The following is a 19483-nucleotide window of genomic DNA, read 5'->3' as shown; positions in this document are numbered from 1 at the left end:
AACTCTTGAAGAGCAAATAAAGTGTGGATGCATTTTGCATATATAATATGCTGTGATATGAAACATGTTGCAAAGAGTAGGTGACTTCATTTTATAGCTAAGAAAAAAGTCAAGCTGACAAACAACTGGAATCCTAGGATTCGTTTCATTAAATCCAATTTATTTCTGAGAATATGACTGATTTTTAAAAATATTTGAGAATGACCATAATATCTATCTTCAAACTTATTTTTCTACATCTGTTAAGACAATACCATTTTCAGGTGACAAAATTTTGCATTTTTGTAGCAAGTTTGGTTTCACAATCTTTTACTGAGAAACCTAAAATGAAGGAAAAGGTTATTGAAAAGATGTATAATTTAAATGATTATTTTAAAAAATAAGTGTGATATTAATATGAAAGTCATTAGAATGAGTTTGTTATTGGCGAGTGCCACATTTGCTCTTTCAAACCTTCACAAATATACTTAATGAAATTATTTATATGGTGGGTATTAGGGCTTTTGGAAAGGTAGACATTCCACTTCTATTTCCACCTGGAGCACCCTGCACAGGTCTTCAAAATGGAGAAATGGGAAACTTTACTTTCCTTCCAATTCCACAAGCACCAGGAATAAAAGTGCTTCACACTAACATTACCAGCAGTCATTTCTAAATTGTTTGACTTGATTCCTTCTGACACCAATAAAAAATAGTCCCCATAGAAAATCTGAAAGACATTTGAAATTCCTTCAACAAAAATCTTCTAACAATGCACAAACATGGTCTCTAGTACCATGACTAAGGTAATAAGCAGGATCTGACACAACTTTACCCTAATTGGTACATCTAGTCATGCACCTTGTTTATGAAATAGGTTCAATTAGAAGTTGAGGTACCACACTTCCTTCCCCAGATGTTCCCTTTAATAGCACTACAATGAAATCATGCATGAGCATCCCCTCCCTCTTCTTAATAGTCAGCCTTTATACTGAGCAGGTTAAAGCCCTGGTGAACATTTTGTGACTCACAGAAGGCAAATCGGTTTCAGAAATTTCTAGTGGTTACAACTGCGTTAATACTCAGAGGCTGAAAGAACAGGCTGTTGGGGCCAGTGAGATGCACTGTGACATTACCTGCGTTTCTCCCACAGCAGGATGACAACTGCTAAAAGAAATTAGAACAAGAGTCTAAAGAAGAAAAGTGGATTCCGAGAGATAATAGCAAACGTTGCCTGAGGCGCCCTAGCCGACATCCTGCCCTGCCGTTCTGGGCCCCGAACCGCTGTGCAATGCTCACAGCCCTGACAGACTGGTTGGACACACGGGTCTTCCTCATCCTTCTGACGTGACTGCACCACATTAAGACGGAAACCAGAATAAACGCGCTGCTGGTCCCGAGGGGCAGCACTGAGGGGAGGCTCTCGGGAGTGCTCACAGAGGGAGCCGGGCTGCGGCACCGGCCGGTGCCCGCTCCGCCAGGCTCGGGGCGCTCGCAGGACTGCACCTTTGCTGTGTTAACAATGGGGAAGTTACGCTCGTTTCTCTCAGCAGGTCCCTGGACAGGAAACACGGCTCCCTCCGCTTTGTGCGGTAAAGAGGCGAGAGCGAGCGGCGGCTGCTCGAGCGAGGTGCGGGGATGGAGCCAGCCCTTTACGGACTGCAGGCTCCCCGTTCCGCCCTCCCCTCCCGCACGCCGGCGGAGAGGCGGCCCGCACCTGGACGCCACGCCGGGTCCTTCCTCACGGGGTCTTCCCTCAGCGCTCCCAGCGCGGGACAACAATGAGCCCCGGCTTTTCCTACGCCAAGTCGCACTGTCCCAACCCGGCCTGTGCCAGCTCTGCTCCGCCACAAGCCGCAGCCGACATCGCTCAGCAGCCGCGCCCCGCCATCAGCGCCCCTAAGCGCCGGCGACCACCGCCCCTTCCAGCGGCACCGACCCACCTCTTGTGACGGGAGGCTGCGCACCGCGGGGCGGGGCGGGGCGCGGCTGTCCCGGGCCCGCCCTCTCTTTGCTCTCATTGGCTGTTTGACATGAATTCGCCTTATGATTGGTTTAGCCTCCTTTCGATCTGTGCGGCGGGCGGCTCCCCATTGGCCGCCCGCCGGCGAGGCGAGGAGAGGGTGCTGTGTTTGAATCGCGGGAGGCGGGGGGCGGGCGGCGGCAGCAGCTGCCACGTTGCCGCCGGCGCAGCCCGGCCAGAAGGGGGAGAGGTTCGGCTAAGTCCGGAACCGCTCGGCAATGGCCGGAGGCGCCTGCTGAGGCGGGGAGCGGCTGCCGGCTCGCTCTGCCCCGTTCGGCGCAAGGGGCATCGTGGGGTGGGCGCCGCCGGCTCAGCCGCCAGTGAGGAGAAGGGGCGCGATGCTGGCCGACAGCCTGGTGGAGGAGTTCGAAATCCGCGAGGATGAGCCCTGGTACGACCAGCAGGACCTGCAGCAAGGTGAGCCGGGGCGGCGGCGGGGGGCGTGTGAGGGAGGGTGTGGAGCGAGCCGGGGGCGTGAGGGAAGGGGCCGCGTTGAGCGGGGCGGGTGAGGCAGGGGGCTGCGGGGACCGCCGGGGTGTGTGAGGGCAGGGGCTGGGCGAGGAGGGCGGCGTGCGAGGGAAGGGGCCGCGGCGGTGCGGGGCGCCGGGCGGGGCGGCGGGAAGGGCGCTCGGGGGCCGGGGGTGGCGGGGCGGCGGCGGGCGCGTCGGTCGTGCGGGCGAGGAGCGTCGGAGCCCGAGATCCCCGCACGGCCGCGCTTCCCGCCGGCGCCGAATCGCTGTCACCGGTGAGGACTGCGGCCGTCTTTGTCTGAGGGAAGGAGGTGCGGCAGCCGAGCTGCTGGTGCCGGGTCCCTCTCCGGCCGGAGGGAGGGAAGCGGCTCTCCGGAAAGTTGCACCTTGCACGGAATGTGGAGCTGCCCTGTTCGGGGCTGGTGCTGGAAGCACAGGATCGGATGCGCTATTGCGCCCTGTTGAGCTCTTTGTAAGGGCTCCCAGTCGATGAAGTTGTAGTCGTAGCAATGCTCGATTAGTTGCAGGTTCCTTAGTAGAAACTCTTTATGTTTTCTTTTTAAAATATCAAATAACTGCGCTACGCCTCAGATATATACATGTATAGCTTCTGTATGTAATTCCGTCAGTAAGTCATAAAATACTACATGCAAGAGGTAAATGCTGTTCATTTCACAAATGAGAAAGGAGCCGTAGGAATACAAGTATAATTGCAGTGAAATCTTTTAACAGGCATGATACGGAAAGAATGTGCCATTTCCTTAAGAGCTTAGTGGCATTTATGACTGGTATTTTCTTAAGTTACTTAGTTCTACTTTTTGTTCTTAATCCCGACTTTGTTTTGAACGGCGAGTTCAAAGCTGTGGCTTCCTGCAAACCTGCTCCAGTCTTACACGTTTTGCTTTTATGTTGAAATACATTAATTCTTTGGATTGGTGGGTGCTGCTGTACTGTAAAGCATAGAGAAAGCTAAGCACTATTCCCACTGAGATCAGGTATCTGACCACAGAAACTCTTTTTGGGACGGGCCAGGTCTCTAATTGTATGCTATAAAAAATAGCTGACTGAAAGCTGTATTTAGGTACTCTTCACCCAAAATTGATGTTTTCCTGGCTCTAGGATACAAACAAATCAGTTGAAGTAAGATCCTGAAACTGCAGTATGCTGTCACAGGGAAGAGTGAAAAGTTTGAAGACATGATTCAGTAATGTTTTTGTTATGTCAGTGTTTATGGAGTTGAAGAACCTACAAAGAGACTTCACAATGTATAACAACTGACTTCTTGATGTTTCTCTACTTTCATCTTTTAATTAAAATGAGTGAAATAATCACCAGTTGACTCTGCTGTCATCTTTTAAGAAACAGTATACCATTCTAGAGGATTAGTGCATTTTGGGGGTTAGGTTAATGTCCCCCCAACATGTGGACACAATCTTTCTGGGGATTCTCTCTTTTTCCTAAATGGAAGCAACCAATAGCCTTGCCAAAAGGAAAAGGAGGGAAAGAAAGTGATAGGCAAGTTGAAAAGTAAAGAAGAAATTCTTTACAGGAATGTTTTCTAAATGTTGTGCTGTACTTTATTTCTGGACTCCGAAGGATCCTCCTGCTGCTGCCCAGGCTAAGACACACGGGTGTGTGTGTAAACAGGGTAGTAAGTGCTTATCAAGGACTCGTGAAACTCCTCACAACCCAAACAATCAGTGCATGTTTAAAAACTGATCAGTATGGATATGAGAACCTAGGTTGTAAAACATTAGAAAGCACCATGTAACAAGCTTGAAGTCCTTGTCAGTCGGTCTTTGAGACTTTAAATTAGGGTCGGGGGTTTTGGAAAACCTTGATAGTCTTCCTGTATACCAAAGATTTTTGCCTTGACAATGGAGATGGGCTTTTCTGGCATATTGCTCATGCATAAAGTGCTCATGGAATCCCTGTAAGGTTGGGAACAGACATCCTTCTGCAATGTTTTGCTGAAGTATGCTGACCTTTAAAGAAGAATTTTTGTGTATGGACTGCTCTTTTTCATCTTGCTGTCACTCACTTTTACAGAACGGGGTATTCCAAATACAGAGCAGAAATAGGAAACTAAGTAGAAAAAAAATCATTTTACAATTAAGTAAACTTACACTAGCCTTACTTTTACCTCTTTCACAATTAGTGCCTGTTGCTGTTTAAAAGAATAGGCTAATTTTAGATTGAAAATCCTCTGCATAATTCTGTTAGGTGGGTTATGAAAAAGTAGAAGAGAAGGCTTTTGGTACTGTTTTTATCTTTTTTTTCAATGATGGTAATGCAGTCAGAAGAGATTGTGAAGCACTGGTGAGTGAGGGCTGTTCAGTATCACAGAAGACATCCTTGAAGTCTTGTTCTGGAGATTTCTGATGGAGCTGGTAAACACCAGTACAGCTAATCAGATCTACTAAAACCAAGATCTTTAGATCTGCACATACACATTTTGCATTATTAAAAACCTCTCTGCTTCCATCTTTATGGTGAAAAGGAGAAAGGCATGTCTGTCAGAATTGAGCTTTGCTTTACATAAATTTACAACAGAAAATGCAGTTTTGCTTCTAGTGTTCTACCATAACTCTCTCCAGAGGAATGTAAATTAATACTTCCCATTTTGTAGCTGGAAAACATACATGACACATTTCTCTTGTAAAATTTGCTCTTTACAGGGCTTCCAGGTACTTGACAATGTAGAAAAACGGATGCAAAAAAATTCTGAATTTTAGAAGAGATGAAATTATTTCAGTACTTGCTTCCTCTAGAGTTAAGGTTTTATTGTATGTTCCTGAGTGCTCCCACTGTATTTTCCCCCTCAGAAACAAATTACCTTAATTATAAAAGTGTTTCTGCCATAGTAACCCATTTGTGCCTCTGCCAGTCTAACAAACAGAGTGAGTGTGAGGTATGACATGAATTCCATTATTCACCTTGTACTCCAAGCACTGTGTGCTCTTTGGTTAGTAGGTGAGGGGGCATTTAAGAATGAAGCGATAAACTGCTAAATGTACTTAAACATGAAAACAAACTTTCACTTTGGGAAGGGAGATGATAGTAATTCCATTATGCATTATGCCTTTAACATAATCCTAAATCCTCTCTAAAGCTCTTTTTCTACTCTATTAAAATAAAAGAATAGACTATTTAGCCTTTGTTTTGAATGATGCTAGTATTGTTTTAAAGATGGTGGCTCCTAGTGAAGATCTGTGCAGTACAAGAACTTGTGAAGCAGGACTCCATTTTCTATAGGATAATGAATTCATTGAATTTGAAGACTACAGTATTCTGTAATGAGATAGAACAAACAGCTTGGTGTTTGACTGGGAGTTATTCTGGCCATGGTAAACAATGTGCAATCTGTTTACCAAATGGGAAAAATTTAAGCAGGATGCCTTAAGGTTTCCTTATCCAAATACTTTAAATCCTGCTTTGTAATGAGTAATGCTACAGTGAAAAAGTGATGTGAGGATAAACTCCTAAGTACAGACTAATATGCCTTGTGCCTTCTAATTGTGCATCTTTTAAAACTGAAGAACTCCCATGCAGTGAGATTTCTTTTAAATAATTTTATGGCATTTAAGCTCAGAATCTGACCTTAAGGTAGGAAACAATGCATTGTGCTGTAAAGAATGTGTAAAGAATAGCACAGCTGTTGTTTTGCCAGAATTGGACTTCTACAACTTCATAGACAAATGTTTGGACTGACTTGTCCTTGTAAGTCTGGATTTGGGCTTTGGCAAATGTGTGGAGATGGAGAAATCATTTTGGACAGGCTGCCAAGTGAAGGTTAGCACAAAACAATCTTGGAGCAGTATTGGATGTGTTACAGTTCCCAGCTGATAAGATAACAGAGGGAGCAGGAAAGAGGTAGCATAAATGTTAAAAAAGGGCATTGCAATCAAATGAAAATGGAATTAATGTGTTTGCTTCTCTGGCTGTAACTACTGATGATGCAATACATGTCTCCTGTTTATTCATTTAAAGCTTCTTGATATGACTCAAAGTTTTTCTGGACTTTTCTTCTCTTTCTGATTAATGATACAAGGTCTGTGTGAGAACTAACTAGGTGGTATTGCATGCTTGCAGCTCATGGGTCATGTGATGGGAAGGAGGTGGAAAATAAAATATTTCTAGAAATCTCTTGGATCCTTGACATGTAGTACCCTCCACAGAGTAACTGCAGTTTTAGCATTAATACCAAGATTTATTACTTTGTCACATTATGTTAGCTTTTAAATTACACGTGTCTTTCAACATAATAATACAGACTATCTAGCATTTTGATGCTGTTGAGCAAATATCAAACTTCCCTCTAGAACAGAGCTGAGTGTTCAGATGACTTATTTCTTAATTTGCAACAGCTACAGTCACTGCACCCTGGAGGTGATTGAAGATGACTGAAGTGAAATTGAGATTAAATGCCTGAGAACAAATGACATTTAAAGTGATGTTTTGAAGCACATGAAACAGTTCTTGTCACCTGAGTTTATGAGCTTGAAAAGCAGAATAGCTGCAAGTGTCCATCAATTTTATGTCATTTGATATTATTGTTTCACCATGAAAAGCATCTGAAACCTTCATTTAGCACTGTGATCCTGAGTGACCTGAGCTCTGGTAGAGGGGTAATGGGGAGGAACAGCCAAGGCAATGAAGAGTTCATCAGCTTTGGCCTGGCTCTGGGCTGATGAGCAGTTATGGGCTCTGCTGTGCTTATTGCTCCGAGTGCTGTGAAGAGGGGGAAGGCCAGGAGCCCTGGGGCAGAGCTGGTGCAGCCTGGGCACAGAATGGGAGGGGAGCGTGGCTGGGTGTGTCTGAAGGGCCATGGGGGAACTGAGGAACCCTCATGACATAAAAGTGTCCCTGGGTGTCAGGGCTGACTTAGCATAAACCTGAGAAGAACATCACTAATGCAAATCTAACTTCATGCTGGGTACTGGAGAGAACTCACAGCAGTTGTAACAGCAATGAGAAAATACCTCAAGTGTTTGATAGCAGGCTTCAGAATTATCACTGTTTCTCTCACTCACATGCAAACATGATTTCTGTGTTTAGATCTTCACCTTGCTGCTGAGCTTGGCAAGACACTACTGGACCGTAACACTGAGCTAGAAGAATCCTTGCAGCAAATGTATGCAACAAATCAAGAGCAACTGCAGGAGATAGAGGTAAAATATCTAAAGGATCCTTGTGTGAAAGCATCTAGACCTGCATCATACAGTGTATAAGTTAAGCTCTGACTTTCTTGATATCTAATGGAAAATACTGAACAATCTTTCACCACTTCTGCTATTTTGAGAATTTGAGAATTGGTAAAGGTGGCTCATACTTAGAACTGTTTCTGTGATTACCAGAAGCTTTGTGCCACTAAACGTTGGATTTGCTTTAATGACAAATGCCTGGTATTTTTTAGTTTTGTACAGAGAAGATATTTCAGTTATTTTTATTGCTAAACTTTTCTGATCTTGCCAGGTAAAATAACATTAAGTTATATGATGATAAAGACATTAATAATTAAAAATATTACATGAGAATTAATGATTGCAGCATTGAAATTTGAATGCCAGTAAGTGCAGAAGTGAGATTTAAGTAAAATCTGAAGATATTTACTTCCAGTAAACTGATCTGTGATAAAGGGAGCTAAAGTCTATTTCAATGTAAAAGAAACCCTGCAATAACAAAAAAAAAAAAAAAACCAGAAAAAACCCCCATTTAAGTAGTATCTAAATATAGGATATAGTGGATATATTGCTCCATATTTTCCAGGGAAAAAACCCAAAAACATAACCATCCTTTCAAAACCAGTCATCTTTAGGTAACAGAGTGGAAAAACCTGGCTATTTTTGGCAATTTCTCTTTTTTTTAATACTGCCTGTGTTCTTGCAGACCTAACATTTGTCAGCATAATGAGATTTTTTTTTTTCAGCTATTAGAGGGCAATGCATGGTCTCTAATAATTAAATTATTAAATATTCAGAACTTTGCTGACTGACAACATATTGAAAATGTAGTCAGCATTTCCATTTGGTTCTGGTGTGAATCACAGGGAACAGGCTTTGACTGGTATGTACGAGATTTTTACAAAATCTGAGTTCCTTTGTGCTGCAATACTGCAATTAGGGATGTGCATTTTGTACAGCTGCAATTTCAGACTGAAAATGCTCACTATTGTACTGGCAGCAGGTAACTGAAAGAATCCTAACCTTAATAATTACAGAATTATAGGTGTCTTTAAAGTAGTCAACACAAATGCAGCATTTTTAGTAAGTGATGAGGAATTTTTGAGTGCAGGTTTGATTGTGGGTGTGTTTTTAGAGGTTACTTTTGTTTTGTACCTCATTTATTGGCTCTTTCTTCTGTTATGTGCTAACTGTAATCTTTGTTATCCTGTTCATTCTGAGATACACTGGTTGGAATGGCTGATGTTTATATTACTGCCACAGCATTGGAAGATGTATTTACTTCTGCAGAGACTGAAATACCTCATTGCCATGAATAGTTTTTATAAAAAGATCAGTTCTTAATGTGTAGAGAAGACAAACACTTCCAAGGTGCTGTGCAAATACTGTACACAAGGTACTTGTATGAACAGCCATATTTAAGAAAGTGTTTAGCAGAGTTACAACATACCTTTGAAATAACACACCAGAACTTTGTGACAGGCAACTAACCTGGCTGATGGAGTGTAGCTACTTAATAGGCAGCATTTTAACACTGTCTGGAAATGTGGAAAATACATTATTGTTTGGCTACACTGATTTACAGAAACAGTGCAGTGCTGGTAAAAATGCAGTATCCTATTGGTTTAAGCCAGTTTACTTGTTTAGCTGTTGTGGTGGTTCAGTGTTTGTAGAGGACATGAGAGAGCTGCAGCTCCAGAAGTGTCACCAGTGTCCTTGCAGCAGTGATCTATAGCTAGTGTCTGCAGGGCCAAGTACACTGCAGTCACACAAACTCAGACACAACACAAGATTAATTTTTTTCTCTCAATGTCTTGCTCTACCAAGACTTTGGCAATGCTACTTTTTGAAGGCTTTATCTGATACCTCTTCAGTCTCTTTCCTCCTCTCTCTCAAGGAGAGTAGATGTGTGTTGGATTGTCCTATTAGCTCCCTCCAAGAGGAGAGGGAGAGTGAGAGAACAGTTTTCGTGATTCTTCTGATGTATAAATAGTGCCTGCACCTTTTCTTTGCCCAGCTTGTTGAGCCAAAGGCTAGATTTGTATCTGCTGTAGTAACAAGCTGTCTTCCCAGTCCTATCTCCTGTCTCAGTCTTTTCTCTTTCCCCAGTGCCATTTTAAAGTATAATAGCAGCACATAGAAGTTTCTCTTGCACCTGGATTTCTGTCAGGAAAGGGAAAATGAACCCCTTGTTCAAATATCCAGAGAGACCCTCCAACTGAGGAACTGAATATATTGGCTTACTGGCACAAGGAATTGTTACAGGAATTCACTGAAACAAATGGGAATAAAGTTTGCAATGTATACAGTAATGTATAAAAATATGCAAGGTATAAAGCAGTTCAGTCTATTATTTCATACCAGCATTTCTGCCCCTTGTGGGATCACAGGATACCCCATTGCACAGGAGTCATGTGCAAATGGCATATTCAGTCTCCATGCTTGATTTTTCCCAGTGTTCAAGTGCTTGTCTCTGAAACCTACCTGTGATCATTCAGCTGTTCCTGTAGCTACAACACTGAATTTCTGAACTAGCTTTTTCAGTGCAGTATATCCATGTAAATCTTTGGGACTCTTTTCCTATTAATTTGGATCTTATGGGTAGCAAGTCTAGAGCTGGCTGAGAAATCATTCTGAAATACAGCATTGCCTTTACTGGAGGAGAAGGGTCAGAGGCTGTGGTGTGCTTAAGATTACATCTCCTCTATTAAATACTAACACATTGAACATTTTACAGCTTTGGATCATTATGTCTGACCTTTGTGCTGACACGTATGCCACTAACTAATCACTGTAGATGTAATAAAGGCTGCATGGAAGCACTTTATTCCTGCCTGAATCTGTTCTGAGCACTCAGACCTTGGAAATCCTGACACTCTCCAGTTTCCATGTGCTAGAATGAAAGGTGCTGCTTCGTGTTAGGTGCTCCTTTGTAGGGGACATAGATTAAACACGAACTTCTAAAGTATTTATGACATCATCTTTGGTGGTCTGGTTGTACCAGGCCAACTGGACACCAGCCCTGAAGATGCTGGAGATGGAAGGAGGAGGAAGTTGTGCTCCCCCCTTCCATTCATCTCAAAGGTCTGCAAAAGCCTATTGGAATAAGTACCAGCATCTCTTCAGGCACCAAACCTTGGCTCCTGTGCTTAACCACTCCTGTATTGCAGAAGAAAGTCTGAGGATCTCCAGCTCCTTCCTTCAGCTGTAACCAATAGGGAAAGTTAATCTGAAATGGGTCACATTGAGATTCTACTGCTAATCTACCTTCTATTTCTGTGTAAATCCTCTGTCATGTGTGCACAGGCCACAAAGGATCTAGCCAACAGCTATCATGTTGATCTTCTGGAAGTCTGTATGGAGCAGTTACTAGTCCTAGATTAACTTATTATCTGTTCTTAAATTGCCTAAAATGTAAACCCAACAATCTTTTAATGAGGTAAAAGGTTAAGTAGAATATTAGAAGTTTTGAGTATGTAACAGGCCTATGTAAAGAGAAGTAATTCTGCCTAGGAGTTTGCTGGATGTTCCTGCTCGAAGCTTAGTTTTAAGAAGGTAACATGTAGTAATACAGAATATATTGTAAAATCCCAATTCTATATAAGAACAAAATATTTCACATTTAGGGGGTTAGACTCAAACAGAAAAGAACTATCTCATGTAAATGCTCATGTCCTGGGTGGGAGAATATGAGACACTTTTTTAAAGAGCTTTAGGTGATTGCGAACTGCTTAGACTAAGAATTCCAAGCTTTCTGACGTTATTCAGGAAACTAAACAGTGTGTGTAGTTAATTGTAAAACCCAAGAGGATTACATTGAGAATACTTCATGTGAGGTTTTATTTTTTAAAAAGGCCATGAGACCTTTGTTTGGGAATTATAGTAACTGGAATAGTTCCCTGTGAGAAATTAAAGATTTGAATTCAATAAGTTATACTGCCTAACACATACTAGCCACATACTGTCTTAGGAGTCACCACAACCTAAATTCTGCCATGCTGAACCTAATGCTGCTTCAGACTGGAATAACTTGGGTCAGCTGAAAATATGTTTAATTATGGATGGTGCTACCCAATATTTCTGTTTTAATGTTGAGAAAATTGTTGGGTCAACACAGATAAGAAATTTCTGTTGGAGCAGACTGCAACCTTTAGCACACAGGGGACAGGTAAGGGCTGTGTTGGAGCCTGAAGGCTCTATCAATGCTGACTGCAGCACAGCCCCATGCAGAAGGCTTGGGCACAGATAAAGACAGCTGGCACCATCCACAGCTGGCCCCATCCAACCCACTCCTCCAGGGTAGGGCTGCTCCATCAGCCTGGGGTGGCCTCCATAACAAAGGCAAGCAGCCTAGGTACTGATAGTGTCTCCTCAGCTTACCAAAGCAAACACAGGAATTCACATTTGGAAAACTCAGGAGTTTCTCTCTGAATGTGAGCAGAAATGCAGCACAGGAGCTGTGGCTCGTGTTTCAAGAGCAAACAGTAACAGCAGAACTGTCTTGCAGTACCTCACAAAGCAAGTGGAGCTCCTGCGGCAGATGAACGACCAGCATGCCAAAGTCTATGAACAGCTGGATGTGACAGCAAGAGAACTGGAAGACACTAATCAGAAACTGGTTGCAGAGAGTAGAGCTTCACAACAAAAGATAATAAGGTAACAGAATTTTAGAGATTCCCTTTCCCTAGCTGTTAATATCAGTAAGAGCAGTCTGGGTGTATTTGTGCAGTTACTGGGTGTCTGTCTGTGCCTAGTGGTGTTCTACAATACTGGCAAATTGAAAGGTTAGATTTATTTAAAACCTTTTCACCTTTTAGCTTGACAGAGACTATTGAAAGTCTGCAAACACACATAGATGACCTGCAGCGACAAGTGGAAGAACTGAAGAAGCCCGGACGAGGCCGGGTGAGCCAGGAGAGATCTGAGCAGCCCAGATCAATGCACAGCTTCTCATGCTTGAAGGAGCTCTACGACCTCCGCCAGTAAGAGTTTTTACCTTACAGAGCAAAGAACACTAAACTATTTTAAGCAAAACTTTAAAACCTAAGACACAAGCTGGAGAAAAAATTCCTTGATGTTCACAACTAGCAAAGCATCTCTGCTGTATGGTACTGTCATTACCTCTGGCCTGCTTCTAGACCACACCAGTGTTGGTGCTCCACTTTGTCCCCAGAGCCAACCACATCAAGTATCCTAGAAAGCTTACAACAATTTGCCCCCCAGTATTTTCAGTCAGATAAAAGCAAACACACAGATAATCTGAAAAACAAACTCACTAAATGCAAAATATTTCCTGTAACTTACAATTTCCTTGGATGTCTATGGATATTTCCTTAGCTTTTTCGAGCTGAAGCTGGGGAAGAGGACACCCAAACTGGGAAAATGGTGGCTGGGCTGCTGGGCTGCCCTTTTAAATGTAGAGCCATTTGAGCCAGCTGAACTGCATTAATGGGGCCATCGGGACAATCACCTGGTAAAAGCTCAAACTAACTGCAAGCCTAAAGGGCAATTTTGTAAAGAAAGCATCTCCACAGACAGAACAGGCTCTTGTAAGACACAATGGAGGTACTCTAGAATAAATCATAAATCTGAAAAGAAGTTATTTCTTGACAATTCAAAAGATAACTGAATCCTTCAAGCTGCCAGAGGCTTGTGAAAATACCAGCCTCCAGCATTGCTTTGTCAATTATGAAGCTTGTTTGTATATCAATAATGACAAAAGTTACAAGAGTGGAGTGCTGTAGAAAAAAATAGTGTCAGGAAGTACTGTGTGGTAAAGGGAGGCAATGTGTATTTAAACTTAAATTGTAATTTAAACTTACATTATTCAGTCAGCTTGTCTGTAACATGAAACTGTTAACAAGCTGCCACTCTGCCTAAGCTGTGAGCTTGGTTCAATGGCATTTAAGTCCTTACAAACCCTGTTCTGATTACTAAATTGACTGATTGGTTAGTGCAATGGCCCCTGTTAGTGCTCTGAAGTGTGTTAGCACACAGTTTAAATATGTCATTAGTTACCCACCACAGGAAAGCTTTAGGTGTGGTCAGCTGTACTTCCTATCTCTGATAATCCTTATTTTGTTCTGCAGGTATTTCGTTTACGATCACGTCTTTGCAGAAAAGATTACTTCGATGGATAGTCAGCTAAGTCCTCTAGAAGAAGAGAATGAGAAGTTGAAGAAGGCAGTGACAGTTCTGCAAGCCCAGCTGAATGTGGAGAAAGAGAAGAGGGTGACCATGGAAGAGGAGTACAGTCTGATGGTGAAAGAGAACTGTGAGCTGGAGCGGAGGCTGGTTGACACAGACTTGTATCGGGCTCGGGCGGAGGAGCTGGAAGCAGAAGTAGCTGAGATGCGACAGATCCTTCAGTCTGAAAACAGCCTCCATAATGCAGAGAAATTGGTGCCAGAATCCTTTTTCATTTCATTCAAGGAATCTCTGGACAGGGAGCTTGGTCAGAGCCTGGCAGATGATGGACTGGTGACAGTATCGGAGCTTGAGAAGAAGGCACTAAAACGGAGCTGCAGCGAGAGCCTCCTGAGCAGCGCCGCCGGGGCAGACATCCTCAGGGGCCATGAGGAAACCTGCATCAGGAGAGCTGAAGCTGTGAAGCAGCGAGGGATCTCTGTACTCAATGAAGTTGATGCTCAGTACAATGCTCTGAAAGTGAAGTATGAGGAGCTTTTGAAGAAGTGTCAAGTGGATGAAGATTCTTTGAAACACAAGGCTGTACAAACACTGAAGCAGTATTCCAAAGACCTAAACGTGGGGAACACCCAGTATGATCTTTCAGCTAGCAATCAAGAATTCACAATTGCTGAGCTAAGTGACTCTTCCACAAATGCTCCCCCTGAATACAAAGCACTATTCAAGGAGATTTTTAGCTGTATCAGAAAAACAAAAGAAGAAATAGATGAACACAGAGCAAAGTACAAGACTCTCTCCTCTCAGCCGTAACCTTATCTATTAGTCAAGAAAACACTTCATATGAATGTCAGAAGACCCCTTAAACTGATGTGTTTCTTAAGCACTCAAAATGAATGTTTTGGATAGGCTGGTAGCCCTGTAGTTAACAAGCTAGTTAGTTATCAGCTAGATTCCCTGTTCCTGTGTAGCAGTAGATTTAATGTTTAGCACTGTCACACAAACCAGTGGTTGTAAAGCAAACAAACATCATAGCTTTATGCTACACTACTACTTCATATTACACTTCATCTCTGGCCAGAGATCAGTGACTGGCACTTGTTTCCTTAGTCCACTTCAGAAATAACAGAGCTGAGAACTCTGAATCTCTCACAAGAACCAGACTCAAGCTCTCCTTTGGTTCACAGGGATGGTCTAGGCCTGTGACTACACTGATGGAGAAAATGAACAAAAGCAAAGCCCCGACCAGTCCCAGGGGCAGCAGCTCCTCAGCTCCAGGAGGGGAGCAGTCCAGCTGATCTTGCTTTGGCAGGGTGGTGGAAAGCTGTGCTTGCTTTAAGCTAATACCATGTTTTCACAATCACTAAGTTCTCCCCCAGATTAGTATAAATGTCTTTCTACTAAGAAAGGATTTGATGTAAAGTTTGTGTGGCTTTTTAGATATGGTTTCCTTTGTAGGGCACTTTGTCTTAAGGCAAGATACTGTGAATTGACTCTATGTGTTACTTGGGACCTACGGTTCTCTGGTGGAATGTCTGCAAAGTTCATTTTTATGTGTATTTGGTGAGTTAGAGAGTTGTTATTTAGCTATTTAACTTTAGAAGTAGCATTGACATAGTGGAGTAGCTTTTAATGTTGCATACCACAAACTCTAAGTGCTTGAGGAGACAGGCCAGGTAAAACCTGACATTGTTTTGTCTCTTGCTTCCAGTGTTGGCCTCTCTTAATCTATTCCATGCTGCCTGGGGGCTGCCAGCACAAATCCTGCTGAAAATGGGACCATACTCTTGTTCTCCCTCTCCTTTTCCATTCCCTGATAGTAATTGATACAATAATTTCTGAAAAACAATGAACATGGAGAAGGTTGTTCTTCAGAACAGAGAGAAATTAGGAGGAAGGAAGAAAGGCACAATGAAAGGTGACATCCTTCTCCTTGTAAAGGGTCTCATAGCTTAATGTGGCCAGCAGTTTTTGGGAAGCAGCTTCCTGCTGACTTGCTGCAAGGTACCAACCCCTGACCCAGAATGTTGACAGTTTCTCACCTTTAGTCCAGCTGCTGCTGCTGCAGCTCTGCTGCCTTACACTGTTCTCTGCTCTGCTCATCCTTCAGGTGCAGTATTAACACTTCATGTTGTGGGAGTTTCTCTAAAACATGTATTGCAGTCTGAAAATTATTTAAAAATGGGAATTGAATCTTCTGAATATTTTTCTAAGCAAAATAAATAATCCAGTCAAGCTGCATGTGTAAGTAGTAATTATATCCATCTGTGCCAATCAGGAAACTGAACTTGGTTCATCTGGCACCTGCGTTATCTAGTCCTGCCATCTTTCCTACAGAGCTCAGATAGAGTTCCCACAAAATTTGTATTTTAGAAGAGTTATGCTACATGGAAAAGAACAGACCTGTCTAGGACAGAAATCCAGATGAAAGTAAGTAGTTTTTCCTCATTGTTGTGGTTTTTGTCAGTGCTGTTCAAAAAAAAGCCAAAGGTGGGGAAAGCAGAAAAGCTGTTGTGCTGTGAGCTTTCTGTCCTGTCACTGAGTCCCTGCCACCTGCACCTGGCTCACTCCAGTTCAGAGACTGGAAAGCAGCACCCTGAGAGAGACACAAAGTGGTGAACTACCAGGGTTCCTCACCACTGCAGGGATGGGCAAACCACACCTGCTGGGCAGCAGCAGTTCCAGTGTGAGCGAGTGTGCAAGGGCGTGAGTGTGCAAGAGTGTGCCTGAGTGTGCCTGTGAACTGCTCTAAGTATGGGGACAATATTCTTAGCCAATCTTATCTGGATTAACTATTTTAATCTTCTTATTTTGGTCAACAACTCAACTCAGCCTTTTCTGAGCATAAGTCGATGAAATCAATGGAATCCCCTTTAGCCTCTCTGTGCTGTGCCCACAGCAGAGAGCAGGAGCAGCCATGACCATGCTGGGCAGTGCCCACAGCAGATCCTCCTGCTGGCACTGCAGGTGAGGCCAGGTCAGGATGAGCCACCCAGCCTTACCAGGGAGCTCAGGGACTGCACTCACTTGGCTCTCTTCCTCCATCCTTTCTCCCCAAGCCTTCAGGATGTAAAACGAGGAGGTGCAGTTCCTATTTCTTCTTGGACAAATACAAGGCGGGGTAGAATTGACCTTTGAGATAAAATTTTATTTAAAAATTACACAAAATAGAGGTTTTACATGGTTGCTGTGTGGTAACTACAGCTGGATGCCTTCCAGAGGGTGCCCTCAGTTACTTACCTTGCTGTGTCACATACAGTAATGCACAAGGTCCCTCAAACCATCCCCACACCAGCAGAAGAAATCCAGTAACTGTTCCCCATGTCTCAGATGTAGGTGCTTCTCCAAATAACTCATTTCACAGACAACAGGTGAGAACAATGGTTAAGTAGTACAGAGTTCACAGACAGTGATTTTGTTCCCCCCTCCCAGGCCTGACATTCCCATGAACACAACTACCTGCTCTCTGTGAAGAGGGCTGCAAGGGCTATGACAATGCTCACATTAAAGTATGAGCATCCAGGGATTTAACAAAAACTGGGATGTTTGTAAACAAATTTAATTTATTGGCATTACTTACAAAATAAAGTTTTAGACCATGATTTTCCATCATGTCTGTGTCACTATATGGTTTTATTTTGTCATAACGAAACAGAAGGAGAATTGCAATACATTAGAAATCCCAGATTAATCAAGCTGCAGACAGGGTCCCACGGTGCCTTCGCGGCTCTGCGCCTCGAGGCCATGCAAACTCTGAGTCTGGGCTGGCAGGGGCTGCCACCGCCCCAGGGCAGCTCAGATCCCGCCCTGGCTGCCGAGCCACAGCATCGCTCCGCCTGTGCCACCCGCTGGGGCTCCTCCTGCGTCCCCGAGGTCACCCGACACCTCTGCCCCGCTGTCAGGACTGCACCGTCCCCTTTAGATACCACATCCCTCCGTAGCTCACGCAGCAGTCCTGCGGAGAGGGAAAGGAACGCTCTGTTAGGCTGCTCGGCCCGTGGGAGGCACCATCCCTGGAGGTGTGGTGTAAGGGGTGTGTGCATGGGGCTGGGTGATGGCTCCTGGTCCCAGTGCTGCTGCTGCATCGATGGTTGCACTGGATGGGCTCAAAGGTCTCTTCCAACCTTGAAGCCTCTGATTCTAAAGTCCATAAAGCCTTGGGAATGACTGGCTGGCTCTGGGACAATAATCATGATCAGTGACAAGCCCTTCTCCAGGGCACAGAGAGAGTGTGACCCCAGGGCACAGGATGTCCCCATCCCAAAGGACAGAGCCACAGAGGGACAATGATGCCCAGGCAGTGAGGAACAGCAGAGGCTCCTGGGGCAGAACTTGGGGCTAGTGCAGAAGGCAGCTGAGGGAGGGAAGGATGTGTGAGGGCTGGAGGAGCAGGGCAGTGGAGGGGAAAGAAGGGAAAGAGGCTGAGAGGAGCAGCAGGACAGAGCAGGAGAGTGAGGGCAGTCACTGGATATGAAGCTTTTTAAGAAACCCTTTCTATGATAATGAAGTGTCAAACCTCAGCCCTGCTGTGACCACACGTGTGCCTCAGCAAAGCACCACAGGAATTGGGCTGTCTTGGGGCTCATTTCCTTGTTTCTATTAGGTGAGCACAAAGTCCCTGGAGTTCTGAGCTAACAGCTTCCCTTTTCTTTTGCTCCAACCTCCCTCTTGGGTAATTCAACACAGGCTCAAGCAGTACCGCAGAACTGAGGCTGTGGAGCCTAAATGTATCTTTGTTTCTGAAGTCTTGGGGCTCGTCCGTAACAAAAACAAACCCAGAGGTTAGAAAGGGGGTTTGCAGACTGATCTATAAATGCAAAAATACAAACCCTGTCAGTCTGTTCCTCTGTGTATAAAAATGAGCACAGGCAGATGGGGAAATAGGAGTCAACAAAACCAATTTCACTTCAAGTGGAATCCAATCTCTTGTGGCTTAAAGAAGCCAGAGAATCTTCCCATTTCATTAAATCATACTTCTAAATTTTATTTCAGAAACAAAGGTAATTTCCTCTAGTCCTGTGACAAATGTATTCAGGGCAATAAAGCCTGCCACAACACAAGGCTGGCCACCCACTGACTTACACAGAAACAGTGCCTGATGACTTAGGGGAAAGTATTTTTTCTAGAAATAGGTTATCTGTAGCAACAGCATCATGAAAAACTAATGCCAGTACATTGTCTAGATGTTCCAGGAGGGCTGATACTTGAGCTCATGCAGTCACTGACAAATCCCCCAGCACGGGGAGCCAAAGGAAATATTGTCTAGCAGGCAGAAATGTCTGAGCTTATTTCACTGCTAAGATGATCAGGTTCTTTCAAGCAAGACCAGTTTGTTTATTATCACAGCAAAAGATCTGTAGTTCTTCAAAGATGCTATTATTCGTTTGCAGATCACAATGTAATAAAGTACTTAAGCACTTGTCTTATTGAAGTGGGTGACAGTGAGCAAAGGCCCAGCCACAATGATTAAAGTATTACATTAGTTGGCAACTTTCTGCTTGGCCATCCTGCATCTCTTTTAAAGTCATGGCCTGTGTGGTCTGTACTTTATACCTTAAATGTCTTGAGCAAGTAAATGGTGCATCTTCAAAGGGAGATGAAAGGATTTAAATAAACATTTACAATGAGATGTGTTAACTACTACTCTGGCTGCTGGTTTTGGCCAGGGTTTTGCTCTGTGCAAA

General features: G+C 43.7%; 2 protein-coding genes across 2 annotated transcripts in view; one reads left to right on the top strand and one right to left on the bottom strand.

Moving 5' to 3' along the window:
- Window positions 1-2340: 2340 nt before the first annotated feature.
- On the top strand, window positions 2341-16189 carry CDR2 (cerebellar degeneration related protein 2). Its single transcript, XM_054270963.1, has 5 exons — window positions 2341-2419; window positions 7531-7643; window positions 12163-12311; window positions 12473-12637; window positions 13745-16189. Exons 1-5 carry the CDS (start codon window positions 2341-2343, stop codon window positions 14610-14612), a joined length of 1374 nt encoding a protein of 457 aa, XP_054126938.1. The 3' UTR covers window positions 14613-16189.
- A 733-nt stretch (window positions 16190-16922) lies between these two features.
- Window positions 16923-19483, bottom strand: part of POLR3E (RNA polymerase III subunit E) — a 28025-nt gene continuing 25464 nt past the window's right edge. The window contains exon 21 of the mRNA XM_054271001.1: window positions 16923-17754. Coding sequence (XP_054126976.1) covers window positions 17698-17754 — 57 coding nt within the window. The 3' untranslated portion in view covers window positions 16923-17697. The remainder of the gene's footprint in view (window positions 17755-19483) is intronic.

Source organism: Melozone crissalis, unplaced genomic scaffold, assembly GCF_028551555.1.
Source record: "Melozone crissalis strain CALT ecotype California unplaced genomic scaffold, PUWL_Pcris_2 ptg000012l_1, whole genome shotgun sequence".
Classification (NCBI taxonomy): Eukaryota; Metazoa; Chordata; class Aves; order Passeriformes; family Passerellidae; genus Melozone; species Melozone crissalis.
Note: the sequence above shows the minus strand (reverse complement) of the source record. Positions and strands in the feature narration are given on the sequence as shown.